Source organism: Helicoverpa armigera, chromosome 1 (assembly GCF_030705265.1).
Source record: "Helicoverpa armigera isolate CAAS_96S chromosome 1, ASM3070526v1, whole genome shotgun sequence".
NCBI classification, from domain to species: Eukaryota; Metazoa; Arthropoda; class Insecta; order Lepidoptera; family Noctuidae; genus Helicoverpa; species Helicoverpa armigera.
The window spans coordinates 17994932-18014546 of NC_087120.1; the positions used below are offsets into that span (position 1 = coordinate 17994932).

The 19615-nt window shown below is 40.6% G+C and overlaps 1 protein-coding gene across 1 annotated transcript; it reads left to right on the top strand.

Annotated features, from left to right (window-relative positions):
* Positions 1–334: 334 nt before the first annotated feature.
* LOC135117420 (uncharacterized) lies at positions 335–14176 on the top strand. Its single transcript, XM_064036671.1, has 11 exons — positions 335–738; positions 1289–1398; positions 2625–2941; positions 3883–3994; positions 4903–5122; positions 5389–5579; positions 6178–6316; positions 6382–6606; positions 11961–12074; positions 12279–13241; positions 13911–14176. Exons 1-11 carry the CDS (start codon positions 550–552, stop codon positions 13914–13916), a joined length of 2586 nt encoding a protein of 861 aa, XP_063892741.1. The 5' UTR covers positions 335–549; the 3' UTR covers positions 13917–14176.
* Positions 14177–19615: the final 5439 nt, after the last annotated feature.

Here is a 19615-nt window from a genome sequence, read left to right on the forward strand (position 1 = left end):
TGTTTAATAATATATGTTGTATTTTTATTTCAATTCTTGTAGTAACTCTCCACAGCAACAGTAACGGAGTGAGTTAGAATAGCCGAGATATTCTTGTATATTTTTTTTTATATTATTTGGTTGTTGTTTTGTTTTTGTATTTTATTTTTTGACTATTTTAATTTTGTTTTGTGAACTCATGAATGAGTTGTATCAGTTTAGATGATAGTTTTCTTTTCATACACCTCATCATCTGATAGGTTCCAGGAATCCTGACCCTTGGCAATCGGTCATTAAATTCCCAAAAAAAAAACTGAGTAGTCTGTGGCACAGAGTACTTTTTGTATTATGGCGGTAGTCTAGTCTGTGTATTATGGTCTGTCTTTATTTATTTCTACCGGCTATTTGAGCTATTTCCCAAGTAATTACTATACTTTGTGTTTCCCATAACGTATCCTATATCCGGAAAAATCTGTTTAGGAACGGCCTAAAAAAACACGATCGTAGATTATTTTGGTACATTAACAGCGAGACTTAAACTGTTGACTCTAATTTGTAAGTTTGAATACGATGGATGACGAATTGAAAGAGTTGAAGTCGTTGTTGCGGTCGCTGGTGGTGTCGAGCCGTACTCAGATGGACGTCCGCACCTTGATGCGCGACTACCGGAACATGGTGGGCTCGCCCATGCCGCTCGCCAAGTATGGTCACACAGACCCCGTGGCTTTCCTGAAAGAGCACTTCGATGATTGTTTCGAGGTGAGCAATTCCTTCAACATACTTGTAGTGCGTCTTTCATATGCATAATATTTATATTGCTGCCTCGTTGGTCTGAGCACGAGGTCTCGGGTTCGATTCCCGAGTCGGGCCGAAATCGCTTTGTGGGATTTAGAACACTTTCACAAAGCAGCCCGGAGCCTGGAAGCTGGTGATTGATACACCCGTGCATCGGAGAGCACGTAAATGTCGGTCCTGCGCCTGATCTCTCTCCGGTCGTGTCGGATTGCCGTCCCATCGGGCTATGAGAGTTAAGGAATAGTGAGTGCACCTGTGTCTGCGCAAATGCTCGTGCACTATAATATGTCCTGTGCAGTTGGCTAATCTCCTTACATGAGAACAGCCGCCGTAGCCGATAATCGGCTAGGAGGACATCGTCATCATCATTTATACCATTCGTGTTCATTTGAAAATGATGGTTAACGTTCTTATCATTTTTAAAAAAGTATAATGTTGTAAACAATTTTTAAGCCATTGGCATAAAGTCATGGTATTTTGACTATTTTCCAATAAAATAATTTGGTTTTCACAGATGACGGGGCCATCGTCTAACCCAGTACTCACTCTGATTGTACCAGGCTCGTTAAAACACATCGATCAGTTAATACGGAGACAGAAAGCCTTACCTTCTACTGCTAAATTGTAAGTCTATCCTAGAAAATTTTCCTTCTTTTTAATTTACTTTGCATGTAAACAATACTGCCCTGCTTATTGCAAACGCAGTACTTGCAAAATGGCAGTTTGGAGATAAACCCGGTAAACTTATTTCTTCATATCTAATTGAGAAATATCCGTTAAATAACTTTTAAGTTTAAAAATAGTAAAAACGTCAAGCTTTCTATTGATATATTTTTTTCTTTACTTTATTGCCTTATTTTGATAAATCGTTCAGTACTGCATTTTCAACTACCTACTTTGCTTGCGAGGATTACTTTGTATTACCAAGACTAAATGCAGTAATTGTGTTTATTACTGCAAAATTACCTAGCACATGCTCAATACTGCGTTTGTAATTAGCATTTGATGCCTGGCACTAGTTATAATGTAGGTAAATTTAGCTTCTGTCAAATGCATAAATAACTAAGAAAAGATATTATAAAAAAATATTTTGATTTTTTTACTAAGCTTAAATAATTCACGCACACTCAAAACGCAGTACTTGTGAATACTGTGTTTAGGCTTAGCATCGCAAGAGTAGGTTTTTGTTATTTTTGCTACATTCAAATGCAGTAATGGTGACTACTGCGTTTGGCTTTAGCTAGTATTCAATGTAAAAGTTAAATGCTAATAGCATATACAGTAAACGAAGCAAGTACTGCATAATTTTGTAGCATATGTATAAAATTGGTCCAGTAGTTTTTGAGTTTATCCATTACAACCAAAGTTTTCCTCTTTATAATATTAGTATAGATACTTCTATGTATCTAACACACAATTTATATATAATCATATGTTTTGTTTATACTTAATTTAGGAATACATTAAAACTTAACATTATGACTAAGTACTACCCAATTATACCTAAGTATGTCTATTTGATCACAGTCAGCAACTCCTCGGTTTCGTCGTAATTCAGCTTTGTAAATACTGCGACGTCCGCAGTTTTGCTCTCGTATAATTCAGGTCGTATATGGGTAAAAATGCGAAGAATCGGTTTGTAAACACAAACTTTGATGTAGAGTGAGAAGTACAGACAATATCTTTCCATGTCTTAGTGTTAGTAAGGTTCGCGTCATATGTAAGCGCAGTATGCTGTTTTAATACACTAAATAATATATAAAGTTGTCGCACTGTGAGCACTTTATTTGATTCATACAGTATGAATGTAGGGAAAATGTGTGATTGATGCTTTGTTTTTTTATTTACAGCCACAGAAATCCAATGATTCCAGAATCTGCAGTGAATAAACAAAATCCCATTTTAAAGACATTTGTCAAAGACACACAAGCTGTCCTCAAAGAACCTGAACCATCAGTGGTGGAACCTCCTGATGTTGTTGCTGACGCCAGCCACAACAAACAGAGTGTTGTCAATCATCAAGTCACCAGTATAGAATTCAGGAACTCCCTCCAGAAACGCCTTGCACTTTACAGAAGACTACGTAACGTAGAAGAGCCTTCTGCAGAGAGAGAAGTAACAACATCTCCGTGTCAAAATGATGATTCAGGAAACCAGACATCATCCAGTAAGTTTATAGTTCATCATCCTCCGAGTCTTTTTCCCAACTATGTTGGGGTCGGCTTCCAGTCTAACAGTAAGTTTATAGTTGTGTAGGATAAAAAGTAATTTCTTGAAAGTAGGCCGAAAGTGATACTTTTGAAACAAGTCTACAAAGAAACGCGGTGAAGAGCATTTCCTAAAATCAGCCGCGCTGCTCTCCGACGAGCTTCGCCCTCATTTGTCTATCAGCCAGTGTTGCCAACTCGGATTTTGGGAACTGTACCTACTGAACCATAGACCAGTATTTTGACATACAAAATATTATGTTTTGACGCTTTTTGGTTCAAGTTTCGGGTCTTTCACTAAAACACTTCATGATTTTGATTGCAAATATTATCAATAAATCCTTTTATGGATCGTCAAAAAACAGTTTATTTAGGACACAGAGTTCCTGGGAGCATTCATAGACTGTGGCTGTTATTTTCTTGGTATAAAAAATAACTATTGTTTTATTGCGTATATCATTAAGTACTTCTGAAGAAATTACGTAAATTCTTGGATTGAAGGTAGACGTAGACTTACGTAAAAAGACGTAGAGTTGGCAGCACTGGTTGCGAGCATTAAAGCGGATCGCCCGAGCAGCTCATTCGAATTTATTCTTTAGCAGACCGTATGTCAAGGTAGTTAAGGTTTATATTCAATTGTTGTCTTCAAATGCGCTCCGACGCGCTTCCAACGGTGTGCGCTGGGCCAAAAATGCCCACCCTCCACCAGTTCCTACGTGGAATAAAGTCACGAGCTACACAATTCTGTCTGTATTGTTTGAAGAACCAGTTCTATACAAAATGTTAAAAACATTATTGTAAAAGTATTAAAAAATCAATTACATAAATATTTAAGCACGTTGTCTAGCACACCTTATAAGTAATGGGAAAGAGAAAATATAAACAATGATCCTCTGTCCAGGTAGCAGCGACACCAGGGTTCTAGAGCTAGAGGAGCTGAAGTCGGAGATCATGGAGCTGATCAGAGCAGCTCCGTGCGGCTTGTGGTGCGCCGACCTGTTACGTCTCTACAGGTCAGTACTTTCCACTACAGACATTGCTGAAACTTTCACAGTTATTTTAAAAATCACTTCAAACTAATAAGAGGATGCGATCACACTTTTTGTGTGTTTTAGAACTTAGGAAGTACTCTAACATCTTCGATTGTCTTTTTATCTGCGGACTCGTGTCGCTATTGCAATCTTATGTGAGTCTTGTGTCAACTAGCTGTCAACGCGTGTTGCCGTCACGAAGTGCGTCGCTTACCTGAGTAATGACAGCAAGTGTCGAGTAATGACAGTTAGTTTTAAACTAACTGTTAATTATTTATTTAGAATTAAACACATTTGACACAATCTATCTATACTAATATTATAAAGAGGAAAACTTTGATTGTAATGGATAAACTCAAAAACTACAGGACCGATTTTAAATATTCTTTCACCATTAGAAAGCTATATTATCTGCGAGTAACATAGACTATATTTTATCCCGGTGCGGGCAGTAGCTCCCACGGGACGCGGGTGAAACGGCCAGTCTATAATATAAAAATGAATCGCAAAATGTGTTGGTAAGCGCATAACTCAATAACGCCTGGACCAGTTTGGCTAATTCTTTTTTGTTGTGTTTGGTATTGTCAGGAGAAGGTTCTTATGAAAAAAAAATAGGGTAAAGTAGAGAAGTCAGTTGACGGGAGCGAAGCCGCGGGCAAAAGCTAGTATGTTATAAAAGCATGTCGCGAGATTTAAGTTAGGTACTTATATAAATTGTGTACCATTCAAAGGCAGCTATATATGTCGCAGTCACCTAGTTGGACCTGCTATTTGATTGAAAGACTTGCGCCTTTATAGAATGACGATATTTAATTAAATCATTTACATTGAACAAAATAACATTATAATCTGATGAAAAAAGACCTCATCCGTGTTTTTGTTTGTGACAGGAATCGCTTCGACCGCGAAATGAACTTCACACGGTTCGGATACATGAGCCTGATCGAGGTGGTGTCCACGATGGTGGCTCGCGTGGTGATCACGCGGCCCGAGGTCGACGGCGACTGGTACCTGAGGAAGCGCGGCTTCGGGCAGCTGCCGCCCCCGCTCCGCCCCGCCCGCGCCTCGCCGCCGCCGGACCCCGACGATGCGCTGCCCGGCATCGGCTATGTGAGCATTGCTCTGTCGCTGCCTACATCCTCCTCCCCCAAAACCCCCCCTTTTCCTTCTTCCCTGGCTGGGAAGAAGAAACGGTTATGAACAAACTTAGTAAATTATTTAAATACAGTGTTGTATGTCTTCAACTGCTCGGTGACAGACGGAACGGTCGACACTGCTCGCACCATCATTTTAGCAGTGTTTCTGTGCTAAGTGGTGCATGTGATGCGTGCAACAAGCAACTAAGCAGTGCACATGAGTGAGGCGGCGCGTTGCAGGACGCGGACGTGTTCCCGGCGGACTGCCTGCACTTCACGGAGAACATCCCGACGCAGTCGCTGAGCGACGTGCTCCCCGGCGCCATGGTGGAGGTCACCGTGAGCGAGGTGTACTCGCCCTCGCACTTTTGGCTCTTCCGCCTCGGCAACCAGTACCACATCGCCATGGATAACATGATGGACGCGATGACGTTAGTACTACCCTCCGAATACAATCTCATATTGATCACATATTTGAATCCTGTCCATACCAGCTGTTGCCCGCGACTTCGTCTCCATGGGCAATGTAGTATTGACAAAATACTACTTATCCCCTAGGTGTATTCTTTCACATGACAGTATAGTTAGGATTACTAGTTAGAAGCCGCACGGGTTGATCAATCAGGGTTGTGTCAACTTTGAGCAACTTTCAACATGGGTTTATCACATTTTTTTTTTTTTGATAACGATGCCGACGACGTGATTTTAGAAAACGATTAATCGTAAAGCTTTATCTCCTATCCCCTGTTGATGTTAGCATGATGAAAATATAGAAAGCTTTGCCCTGCCCTTCTCCTAAATAATATTCACTATCTTCTTTCTATTTGCAATAGAGGGTGCCACTTTAACCTTGACTGAATCTTGTTTCCTTAAAAAGTCGCGGGCGACCACTAGTGTGTTAATAAATTATACAAAATCCCTCATTCTGGAGAGGCTGCGGATAGTATATTACCGGAGCAGAACACGCTGAAGAAATCTTTTATAAATTGTTTAAGACGTGTGATAGACGAGTGTTTGTTTGTCTCGCAGGGAGTACTACAACGGGGAGGGCCGCTCGCGGTGGCTGGCGCGCGGCGCCGTGCGCGTGGGGCAATACTGCAGCTCGCTGTACGAGGGCGACTGGCACCGCTCGCTCATCGTCAAGATCCTCGACAGCGACACCGTCAAGGTAGTGTACGTCGGTACGGAGTGCCGCGCTAGTGTACGTCGTGCTGACACAGCCGCTGTCGGCAGGTGCGGCACGTGGACTACGGCACGGTGGACAAGGTGGCGGTGAACGCGCTGCGGCCGCTGCGGCGCGAGTATGCGCGGCTGCCGGCGCAGGCGGTGCGCGCGCGGCTGGCGGGGCTGCGCCCCTGCGCGGGCGGGCAGCGCTGGCCGCCCTCGGCCGCCGTCGCCTTCCTGCGCCTCGTGACGGACAGGCCGCTGGTCGCCAACATCGTCGCCGTCGACAGAGAGGTCAGCACCCTGTACCATTTCATTCTATCGCTGTACTAAACTTTGCAGACCGATTATTATTTTTACTTTTTTGTTTTGTTTGTTGATCTACTTGTCAATCCCTTTCATTTGATACCCATATTGTATAGGTAAAATAACTAGTCAGCCATCTTATATACAAGCTGTTGATTTGCATCCGTGCCATAGTCAAGGAGGTTAAAATTAAATACGTAAATAATCGATTTGAATTACGGTAGGTGGTAAAAAGCTAATATGCGCTGCTTTTTTTGATGTTGTAATTTCATGGTATTTCAGAATTTAGCCCACGGTTAAACACAAATCATAACAGGGCCACAGTGTGTGCGTGATGGCAGCTATGTGTGCGTAGACAGAGAAAACTAATGTCGATGTGTGAGTGTCGATGTGTGAGTGTCTTATCTACGACATGACAGCGCGAGCGCGCGAGCGAGCGAGACCGAGTGATACGCGATAGCAATCATTTTACCTAAAGTTTCGAAACTCACCTTCATTATTGTCATTAACTTCGTTTTACTTTACTTACTAATTTTTGAGCATAAATTTAACACAGATATCTTATTAACTACAGTAATAATAAGCAATACTAGTGCGCGAAAGAAAGTTCACTAACATGTTAACAGCTGATTGATAAAATGTTCGTTTTGCTTTATCTTTCAGCATAAAGTTTTCGCAGTGATTTAGTTTTTATTTTTGAATTAAATTGGTTAATAATTAGAAATTTTGCTTCCTTCTTAACGGTCTTAGGACCTTGGAACACGGAAATCTTATTAATGACGTAATACTAGTGCGCTAAAGGAAAGTTCACTGACCTGTTAACAGCTGATTGATAACATTTTCGGTTTGCTTTAACATTCTTTCTTCTTTAACATTTCGTAGTAATTTTGTTTTTACTTTTCGATTAAATTGGTGAAAGATGTGTTAGTTAAGTGTAGGCACGAGGTGATTCTTTCGGCTCGTAGGTATTATTGGCGTGGTTAAGAAATCAACTTATTTACACTAATAAAATTGATTAAGCTGACTACGTATTTACAAAATGTACAAATAAATAAATTACCTAGTTTAGTTACCCGGAGGTACTGTTCAAAGCTGTCACCTTCACACTCTTGGCACAATCGAGCACGACGAAGTAGCTGGTTGTCCTTCAGCTAGGGCTGCCATTTCGAATTTCGCCAAACCCGGACAAACATTAAAAAAAACCCGGACATTTGGCGTAAAACGCATTTTTTCCCCGGACGAGTCCAATTTTTTTTAAACGGTTTTTAAACGGTTTTATTTAGCTCACCCCGTTTGTTTTATTCATTCTTGGGTCAAATTTAGTAATTCAAATTTCACCCTCTTCCTGTCAACCGATTAATCTGAAATTTTGTATACACCTTTAATTCCGATGACAATACAATATAGTAATATCAATAACATTGTAAATCCAATATGGCCGCCGGCACAAAATGGCGGATAACGTAGATTTTATCAATCCCATCAATATGGGTATCAAATGAAAGGGCTCAACAAGCAGAATACAATATACTATAAAAAATTGAAATCCAAGATGGCGGCCGCTACAAAATGGCGGACAACGTAGGTTTTATCAATCCCATCAATATGGGTATCAAATGAAAGTTCTCAACCAGTAGAATACAATGTACTATATAAAATTAAAATCCAAGATGGCGGCCTCTACAAAATGGCGGATAACTTAGGTTTTATAAATCCCATCAACATGGGTATTAAATGAAAGGTCTCAACAAGTAGAATACAATTTACTATGCAAAATTGAAATCTAAGATGGCCGCTGCTACCAAATGCCTGATAACAATTTTTTATCAATCCCACCAATATGGGTATCAAATGAAAGGGCTTCACAAGTAGAAAACTGTCAGTAACTCCAGCGGGGCCCAACAGGGCCAAGGCCTGCCTGGGCTGCGAGATTGTTCGAAAGAGTTACCGCGGCCCTGGTACATAAAAGGCCTACGACGGAACAAAACGATTTTTAAACGGTTTTATTTAGCTCACCCCGTTTGTTTTATTCATTCTTGGGTCAAATTTAGTAATTCAAATTTCACCCTCTTCCTGTCAACCGATTAATCTGAAATTTTGTATACACCTTTAATTCCGATGACAATACAATATAGTAATATCAATAACATTGTAAATCCAATATGGCCGCCGGCACAAAATGGCGGATAACGTAGATTTTATCAATCCCATCAATATGGGTATCAAATGAAAGGGCTCAACAAGCAGAATACAATATACTATAAAAAATTGAAATCCAAGATGGCGGCCGCTACAAAATGGCGGACAACGTAGGTTTTATCAATCCCATCAATATGGGTATCAAATGAAAGTTCTCAACCAGTAGAATACAATGTACTATATAAAATTAAAATCCAAGATGGCGGCCTCTACAAAATGGCGGATAACTTAGGTTTTATAAATCCCATCAACATGGGTATTAAATGAAAGGTCTCAACAAGTAGAATACAATTTACTATGCAAAATTGAAATCTAAGATGGCCGCTGCTACCAAATGCCTGATAACAATTTTTTATCAATCCCACCAATATGGGTATCAAATGAAAGGGCTTCACAAGTAGAAAACTGTCAGTAACTCCAGCGGGGCCCAACAGGGCCAAGGCCTGCCTGGGCTGCGAGATTGTTCGAAAGAGTTACCGCGGCCCTGGTACATAAAAGGCCTACGACGGAACAAAACGATTTTTAGTCAAGAGTCTGGCACTCCCTCACCGCTGCTGACCCACAGCAGGAGAGGTCATGTGATGATTTTTGGGGTTGTTACAAAAAAAAGTATCTGGAAGGGCTATGTATTGAGGAATTGGATTGTAATAAATTTTCAGGTAAGAGACCGTGTAATAATGATGCACTAAATGAATTAGATAGAATGAGGAATATTCGGTAGGCATTTTCATTAAATACTAAAAACTAGAAAATAAAAATCGGTAAAAACTTTTAAGTTAAACGGTTTTATCTTATGTGTACTGAAAACTAGAAAATAAAAAAATAGTTACTTACCTGTCAACCTACGTAGGTGGTCCCGGTCATATTAAACTAAAATAAAAACGTGGGGCCCCTGTGAAATCCTACCTATGGCAAAGCATATCTTTATACTTTGGTAGATCGTGAGCTCGGCGTTCGCTGGTGAAGCCGCTACGGCTGATTATTGATTGTCAAAATCTCCAGTTACGATTATAGTAAGTCGATGCAATCCACACCTATTATACCTCTAGAAGAAAGTACTACAGCAATAGTTAATGGGCCCCACGTTTTTATTTTAGTTTAATATGACCGGGACCACCTACGTAGGTTGACAGGTAAGTAACTATTTTTTTATTTTCTAGTTTTCAGTACACATAAGATAAAACCGTTTAACTTAAAAGTTTTTTTTACCGATTTTTTTAAACAAAACAACGCCTAATTTTAAATATTACCATATACTTAAATTCAAGCTCATGTAGTACCTAGTATTGAAAGATTGTGACTTAATGTATTTCGAAGGTCATAAATAAGAAAGCTCATATGGAAACTAGGAGTTACCTTCTTGTTAGTAATAGGACTTTAAAACGGCGCTACCTTTTTGTTAGGTTAGACAATTTTTTTTGGAAAAATACATACAACTGTAAAGTAAAGTTGCGAGTAGCGAGCGCGAAAATTTTTGAGTTTTGAGTCACTAAAGCACCTAAACTTGTATACCTAATAAAAAAAAATCCGCAAAGTGAAGAAGCCGCAAGCGAAGTGAGCGCAATTTTTTTTGAAAATTTGGATATTAAAGTAGCTAAACGTATAAAAAAACAGTGACAAGAAAAGAAGCCGCGAGCGAAGCGAGCGCGAAAATTTTTGAGTTTTGGGACACTTCGACTTCTGCAGCAAATGCTTGTCTATTTGTAATTTTACATGGTTAAACTTCCATGCAAGGCAAGCAATCTCATGTATATTATGTTTTCAACTCGTAGTTGATGAAGGCGAGTCAGGCTAGGAATTGGCTTGGTTGGTGGATTTATCGATTGTTATTAAAAAACCTGTTTGACTTATTATCCTCTCAAATCGAGTGATCGTCCTCCGAAATCTGCTGGCCCTAGGCCTGTATGGCGTTGGTATGGGCGCTCTGCGATCGCGGCGCCCGGGTTATTCGCATACCCAGGCACCATAGGTTAAGACGGCCCTTTGAAAAATGTCCGGGTTTTCCCCGGACACTTCTTGAAACCCCGCCCGGACGGCCCCCGGACGGCCTCCAAACGAGGACAAATCCGGGGAAACCCGGACGGATGGCAGCCCTACCTTCAGCTAACATAACACTATCACATTCGTTTTTAATGTGTCGAAAGCACTAAGTTAACGGTCCTAGCACATAAGTCTGTCACATGACCAGCATGACCCTCCGTGATGAGGGTTCCCGGTCGGTAAACATTTCCCGGAACATAGGTATGTACGGCTGTCATTGCACATCCTTGGCAGTCGTAACGGGTAGTCAGAAGCCAGTAAGTCTGACACCAGTCTAACCAAGGGGTATCGGGTTGCCCGGGTAACTGGGTTGAGGAGGTCAGATAGGCAGTCGCTTCTTGTAAAGCACTGGTACTCAGCTGAATCCGGTTAGACTGGAAGCCGACCCCAACATGATTGGGAAAAGGCTCGGAGGATGGATGGCTGTTAGTACACTGTTGTCACTGATGGCATACAGGCGGACCATCGCCACCAACTCGTGTTCGTGTAGTTTTCCGTCATCTCGCACTTTGTACCTACACGTCGCGGAATTCAAAGCGCACGTACGCAGCAGCGGCGGCGACATCAAACACACTGCTTGCCGTCGGCGCTTGTTTGTTCCGGCTTCAAGGGCACGCGGGGAGCGGCGAGGCGAGTGTGTGGGAGTACTCGCACTGTAGTTTGGGTAGGCTGGATGATCTACGATTTTTATTTAACGATCGTTGCTTATGCTTGCATGTATCGTTTGCGTTTGTGTGAGTGCGCAGCGCGGTAGTAAGGCTAGTAACACACGCGCCGAATTAAAGTACGGCTGGGTTACACTGACGGATATACGTAAATAAGAAAAAAACATGAAAAAATTACCTAGGTACCCATTTTTTCGTTGATTTGGGTCGAGAATCATTAGCATATTTACGTCCTTGACTATGGCACGGATGCAAATCAACAGCTTGTATATAGCCACTTTGGATTTAGGATGACGTGTCATCCAAACTAAACATGTATGCAAAATTTCAGCTCAATCGGTTGAGGGCAAGTGCCTTAAAATTGTGTTGTAAAATTCCACCCCACACATAGTTACATACATACATTGCAAGTTAAATAAAACTGTAAAATGTATACAGGAGGACATAATCGAGACCCTGCTAATCGAAACGTCGACTGCGGTGGACCGCAACCTGAGCGCCGAGCTGATCCGCACCGGACACGCGGACAAGCGGCCCGACTCCGCGCTGCGGGTGAGTGTACTAGTACTTTCCGTATTGATTTAGATAAGGAATATCGAGATACGCTTCCGAATCTCATTTATAGGTATATGTGTCGGTATTCACTGCGCTCGAACCTCGGGGAAGGGTTCGGTACAATATTGATCGTCGGACCAGTCCTCGAGATTCTCGCACAGTGGGTCACTGCGAGGACGCTGACGCTTGCGCGTGTTGCAGTCGGCGGAGAGCTACCTGAAGCCGAGCTTCGAGGCGCTGGAGACCGGCGCCACGCCCAACCTGGGGGAGATACACGAGTACCTGCGCGACGGCATCCTCCTCGAGTGCGTGGCCGCGTACCGGCAGCACGTGCTCGCCTGCGTGCCGGCCTCCGACTCCTCCGCCAGCGACCACCCGCCCGATGCCTCCCTTCCCCCGCCTTCGTCGCCAACTGAGCTCTCCTCACCCCAGGTCACGTCTCAGAGACCTCTATGTCCGCCGGCCGCACCGCCCGCCTTGTCGCCCAAACACTCAGGGCCCTCCGAGGCAAAGGCGCAAAGGCAGACAGAGTGCCGGCCGCAGTCAATAGTACACCCGCAGCTGGCGGGCCCTCACGCGCCGCCCGGCATGGTGTCGCCGGCCCAGCCAGGCCCATACATGCCGCGCGGCGTGGTGTCTCCGGCCCAGCGGGGCCCGTACTGGCCGCCCGGCGTGGTGGCGCCGGCCCAGCCGGGTCAGCGGGGCCCGTACGGGCCACCCGGCGCGGTGGCGCCGGCCCAGCCGGGCCCGTACATGCCGCGCTGCATGGTGTCGCCGGCCCAGCCGAGCCCGTACAGGCCGCCCGGCGTGGTGGCGCCGGCCCAGCCGAGCCCGTACGCGCTGCCCGGCGAGATGGCGCCGGCCCAGCCGGGCCCGTACGGGCCGCCCGGCGAGATGGCGCCGGCACAGCCGGGCCCGTACTGGCCCCCTGGCGAGGTGGCGCCGGCCCAGCCGGGCCCGTACGGGCCGCCCGGAGAGGTGGCGCCGGCCCAGCCGGGCCCATACGGGCCGCCCGGCGTGGTGACGCTGAGCCGGGCCGAGTGCGACAAGTACTTCAGGCTGCTGTATGAGAACCCGATGGCCGCGCACTGGTACATGGTGCGCGTGCTTGACTTCGCAATGCGCCGCTGTTCCCATTCCCACCACCCAGGATTTAATAATAATGTAAGATGTAAAGCCGACTTTCTACTTGTATGCAGTCATAAATTAGTTATGTGTGAATGAGGGCTACCGCGTAAGAAATCGCCGCTAGAGGCGCTTGTGTAGCGTGAGGTCTTCGAAACGTCAAATGCCACTGTTTGTTTACGCGCGAGGGTTACTATTTCCAATTAAATTAATATTGTGAATATTTAACAATACTTTAAATTAATTATGGCAATAGATCAGGGTTCTATAAATGTCACTGCTTTGACACTCTTTAATCTTTCGGAAACTAATGTTCGCATTTATTTTTCGAGCAAAACGGCACTGCGCAACACTGTGGCATCGCCAATACGTTCACACTATAGTTCTGTTGTATTACATATGATCTAATATAATCATCTAATGTAGATATAAGTTTTAGCGCTCATAATACGAACTTTGATTGCCATAGTCTTAGACCTCACGCTACAGTTGCGCCATCTGGTGAAACAAAAAACGGTAGCCCCCATTGCAACTGCCTAGCTGTCAGGGTTCATGAGATACAGATAGAGTCTTCAAAGAGTTTAAGCTTTTGGTTAGGAAACCCTAAAAATCTACAAAGATTAGTACATATTTACATCACATTTATTCTAAACATGTTTTGTTATTGACTTAATGCATACTTATCTAACAATTTCCTTTTTTTTTCAGAATTAAAGGAGCAGGGCTTCATCAGCTTCGTGAAGGACCCTCGCACGCTTGAGATAACAGATGTGATGCTCAGCATAGAAAGATTTGGCACCGATCACAAACCACATGAACTAAGCGAATATGATTTGTTTAAGTAGATTTAGGAATGGACGTTTTGATTTGCTACAGCTAGGATTACCACCTTTTTTTTTGAACATGTTTTTTTGATTACATTTATGTTTTTTGATAAAACTTAGGTGCTACAGTTGTATACTTTATGATAAATAGGATACATCTACCTCTAGTCGCATGAGTGCGGCTGCACGTAGCTTTAGCCGGCTAGACCTACGTGTAGTCACTCTTCGGCCTTTAGCCACATAAGGATAAGGGAAGGTTCATATCTGACGGAACTTCGCGTCGCGTTAAAATACACAAATATCTGATAAAGCATTCGATCATTAATCAACGATTTCCCGATGACGCTCGACGCATTTACCGTCAGGTATGAACCAAGGTTTATCTGTTTAAGTAGAAAAATACTTTAATATATACTATATAGGTGTCTAGTTAGTAAGCCAGACGTTATCGTCAATTATTTCCTCTCGTGTATTTATATAATTAAACTCACAACTTTCCACCGGCATTTGATTATATTCCAATCAAATATATTAATTGCTGATACAATAACATGATAAATCGTTGTTAATAATCAGTTATACAGAGGAAATTTAATATATTAGAAACTTTGCTCATAGTTTCACTTCTTACCTACATAGGTACCCGTACTTTGTAATTTTCTGGTTACCTTAAAATGATTAGGTAAATAAATGTGATATAAATAAAACTTATTTTCATTTTCCTGCGTAATTGATACCTAGCTATAAGTCACATTTGGTTTGCCCAGAATAGTTATTTGTTATACAAGAGTGCAAAGTTGCTTTTTAACCGCGGGCTCAATTTTGATGACCGAGCAAGCGAAGGATTCTAAAATTCAATAATTAGAATCCTGAGCGAAAGCGAGGGAATCAGAAGAGCACAAGGTGAAAAATCTTTGCACTCGAGTGCAACACGTAACTTTTCATCCCACCTCATCGAGGAAATTACTAAATGCAAAAAAAAACACAATAGCGCGCACATATGAGTATCAAATTAAAAAGAAGTACCTATTAAAGTTCATTTATTTGAAAACTCAGTTTAAAAATGAAACGAGGTTAAAAATCTATTTAAAAACAATAATAAAAATTACAAAATTAATTGAATAATTATTTTAAGCAGTATTTTATTTGTTTAATAAATATGTATTTGTTTGAAAAGTCTTATTAAGATTGTCACAAATGGAGTATTGCCATAGACATAATATTAGTAAACAGGACTGCGCATATAAACCCGAAAAACGAGCTGAGTGAAACAGTTAGTACAGAGGCTGTCTGTCCCTTTCTAATAGGATGACTATGAGATTAAGCTATGTGAGACAAATCCGAATTTGCTAAGATTATTAAACGCAGATTGGTATTGAAGTTTTAACTTACGCAGTTTGTGACCTTAAGATACTTATAAAGGCTTTTAATAATTAGCGGGAATTAGCAGTATAAAAGCAGGAAGATTCGAAGTGAAGACTGTTTTTTTTGTATTTCTACTTCATATATAGACTGCTGAGCCATTTATGTCGCCTTTCTTCATTTTTTGGGAAGCTATAACAATAGTACAACAGTTTTAAAATCCATCACCCATATTTTCACTCATTACAAGAATTCATGGGCACCCTAGTTGTTTGGTTTACGAAAATGTTATTATTAGCTAACCTGTGGAACGATATATTGCAACCACCATAGGATTCACTTTTACAAGTATAAACGCAACACTTTTTCACCATTTAAGTAGTTTAAATTGATTTAATACAAAAAATGTAAACAAAATTTTAAATGCTGATTACGCGCCAAGAATGTTCAGGGTTACCGCTAGAAAATAAAAAAAAGCAAAATAAAAATTAATGTTGTTTATGTTTTAATAATTAATACGAATAAATTAATGCGATTGTTATTAATTTGTTGACTTACAATTGTTAAAATAAGATACAAATTTTATGTGATTCAATTGTTTTTTGGGAAGACAAAACTTTTGATCACAACATTTTTTTATGCTGGCAAGGTGTTAGAAAGAGACAAACAGCCTCCGTTCGAACTATCCCTCTCGGCTCGGATTTGCCTCTGTGTATTATACAACCAATTTAGTACCTTATTGCGTTAGAATAGAGTTCATTTTCGTAAATATATATTTTGAGCGTGCGCAATCTTGTTTAGTAATATTATATCTATGAGTATTGCACACGATGTTCTAAATTTAAATCACTTTGCCGCTCTAGAGGATAAAAACGGCTTTTGCGCTCAGATATCAAAGGGTAAAACTACTCTTTCCGAGATGGTGGGATGAAAAGTTCATTTATTTGAAAACTCAGTTTAAAAATGAAACGAGGTTAAAAATCTATTTAAAAACAATAATAAAAATTACAAAATTAATTGAATAATTATTTTAAGCAGTATTTTATTTGTTGAATAAATATGTATTTGTTTGAAAAGTCTTATTAAGATTGTCACAAATGGAGTATTGCACACGATGTTCTAAATGAGGGTTTTTGAAATTTTTTCTGCCACCGGGTGGCGCCACGTATGCGTCTGGTCCAAACAGCTGTCAAATAGTATGGAATTGTAGGTGCCGAACTTATTGTTTATTGAAATTCTGTTATATTGGAAGTGTTATTGATTTTATTATGGACTACGGTCAGAATAAGGTTTCCGAACTAAAAATTGAGCTAAGAGAGAGGGTGCAAAAGTCACTGGTAGTTGAAAAATTTGTTAACACAATATGATTTAGTTTTTTTTATTTACTCAACCTCAATAGTAAAACAATAATGCAGTGCTTTAATTATAAAATAAAAAAACCACTAAAATCGTTCACTATTCATAGTAAATATAAGCACTTTGACAGTTACCTGGACCTGACGACTCAGTGCGCCACCTGGTGGACGCCATTTTAGAAAACCCTCATTCAAATCACTTTGCCGCTCTAGAGGATAAAAACGGCTTTTGCGCTCAGATGTCAAAGGGTAAAACTACTCTTTCCGAGATGGTGGGATGATAAGATCATTTAATACAGTGGTTCTCAAACTTTTTTGCTGGAAAACAAAATACTTGGTGGAACAAAACAAAATACTTCGTGGAACCCTACGTATCTTTATAAAGCCATTTTGCCAAGCATTTACAATCAAGCGTCCTGCACCAAAAATCGTTGGGTGCCGTCTTTTTGAACTGTGACTTCATACTTGTGTCTGATAGATGACATTTCTAAAAGAGATTCATTTAACTCGTTTGACATCATAGACATAATATAGTAAACAGGACTGCGCACTTTTAACCAAAAAACGAGCCGAGTGAAACAGTTAGTTCGGAGGCCGTCTGTCCCTTTCTAATAGGGTGATTTAAGCTATGTGAGACCAATCCGAGTTTGCTAAGATTATTAAACACAGATTGGTATTGAAGTTTTAACTTACGCAGTTTGTGACCTTAAAATACTAATATAGGCTTTTAATAATTAGCGGGAATTAGCAGCAATAAAAACAGGAAGATTCGAAGTGCAGACTGATTTTTTTGTAATTTTACTTCACATATAGACTGCTGAGCCATTTATATCGCCTTTCTACATTTTTTTGGGAAGCTATAACAATAGTACATCAGTTTTAAAATCCATCACCCATATTTTGACTCATTACAAGAATTCATGGGCGGGTGCCCAGTTGTTGTAGTTGTTTGATAAATTTACGAAAACGTTTTTATTTTTATTTATTCTTGCACATATTTATTACATTTTTAAATATTAAATATAAAAATAAAAAATATTTAAAAATATAAAAAATAGGTTGCCACCGATATCGGGCACAGGGTCCAAGGTACCGGTGGTTAGGGTCCCAGAGACAGAAATTTCTCACAATACGTGCTGATTTACGAAAATGTTATTATTAGCTTACCTGTAGAACGATATGTTGCAACCACCATAGGATTCACTTTCACAAGTATAAAAGCAACACCTTTTCACCATTTTAATAGTTTAAATTGATTTAATACAAACAAATATAAACAGCATTTTAAATGCTGATTACGCGCCAAGAATGTTCAGGGTTACTGCTAGAAAATAAAAAAAAGCAAAATAAACAATTATGTTGTTTATGTTTTAAGAATTAATGCGATTGTTATTATTTTGTTGACTTACAATTGATAAAATAAGATAAAAATATAATTGATTCAATTGTTTTTTTTTTTGGGAAAATAAAACTGTTGATCACAACATTTTTTTATGCTGGCAAGGTGTTAGAAAGAGACAAATGATTTAGTGAGTCAGTAGCCGTACCTACTTTTTCCTAAATTTAAAAACCCACCTTCATAAATGCGATTACATTTGACTGAATTTAGTCAAGTGTAATAAGCCCTTTTCAGTGGCAGTCGTAGCCATATTGTGAAAAATCCCCAATAAGAATAAAATATGCCCAAGCACAAAGAAGCTGTAGATAGATTCGCGCTCTACACTACGGAATCATTGTAATAGCATTTAAGTAGGCAGGCATTTTAGTAAAATATATTCATTCTTACGTCGACTGTGGAGTTTGATTTATCGTACACCTATCTGCGCTACACTGTCAACCGCTAAGGAGCCCTAACTGCTCTGTGTCTTCAGATTCGGGTCTGATATGTTACCTATTCCTAATATATTTCGGTGAAAAAATCTAGTACCTAAATACGAATGAAATGAGCCCTAACACTTGATACCTAGTTGCTTGATACCGATGCGAACTTCCCTCGATTTTCCCCCATTTCCATCATCAGGTAACATCAAAACCGTCACGGTCATATAGACTTATCTGGGGCCCAATTCTACTAATTTTACTTAAGCGACATACGATTCACGTTCGACTGAGATCTAATTACGACTGAAGCGTATGTGGCATTCCGCTATTTTTTTTTTTTAATAAACGTTTTTATCCTTTTCTGTCATTCAATAATGAATCATTTTGTCACCAACATAGCAGACCAATCGAATGTCGTTGGAATACTATTGGTCTTATATTAGTAGCCCAATGGTCATAAATTAGTAACCCGATATGGTTAAAACTGCTATTGCGATCATCGGCTCTGGGCCTGGGATCATCGGCCTTAGGAGAATCGTTTATAATGTCAAAATCGAATAGAAATCCATCCATCCATCAGTTTTAACCATATCGGGCATTCTGCTACTAATAAAAGAAGAGTATTCGATTGACATTTGATTGGTGTGCGATTGGTCTGCTATTTTGGTGATTTTGGTCTATACGGTAGTTTGCTGTACAATCATTTTGCAATCGTAAATCATTTGCAGACAAAATGATTCATTATTGAATAAAAGAAAAGGATAAAAACGTTTATTTTAAAGAAAAAATAGCGGAATGAAACATACGCTTCAATCGTAATCGAGTCGGGATTGGATCTCAGTCGAATCGAGTCGAACGTGAATCGTATGACGCTTAAGTAAAATTGGAGAATCGGGCCCCTGTTGTAATTTTTGCCTGAGAATGGGGAGAAGTACACTGTCATATGCAGACGAAATGTCTAGGAACCCGGCTACAGCGGATTCATTTTTAGAAAAAGCTGTAAGAATATCAGTGATTAACGTTGCCACATTGTCCATTATACCGAGGCCCT

Excerpts from the sequence above, each read along its gene's own strand:
- LOC135117420 (XM_064036671.1), top strand. The coding sequence starts at position 550 with ATGGATGACGAATTGAAAGAGTTGAAGTCGTTGTTGCGGTCGCTGGTG. Across the intron at positions 739-1,288 it reads ACTTCGATGATTGTTTCGAG|ATGACGGGGCCATCGTCTAA; the intron begins GTGAGCAATTCC and ends TGGTTTTCACAG. Across the intron at positions 5,580-6,177 it reads AACATGATGGACGCGATGAC|GGAGTACTACAACGGGGAGG; the intron begins GTTAGTACTACC and ends TTTGTCTCGCAG.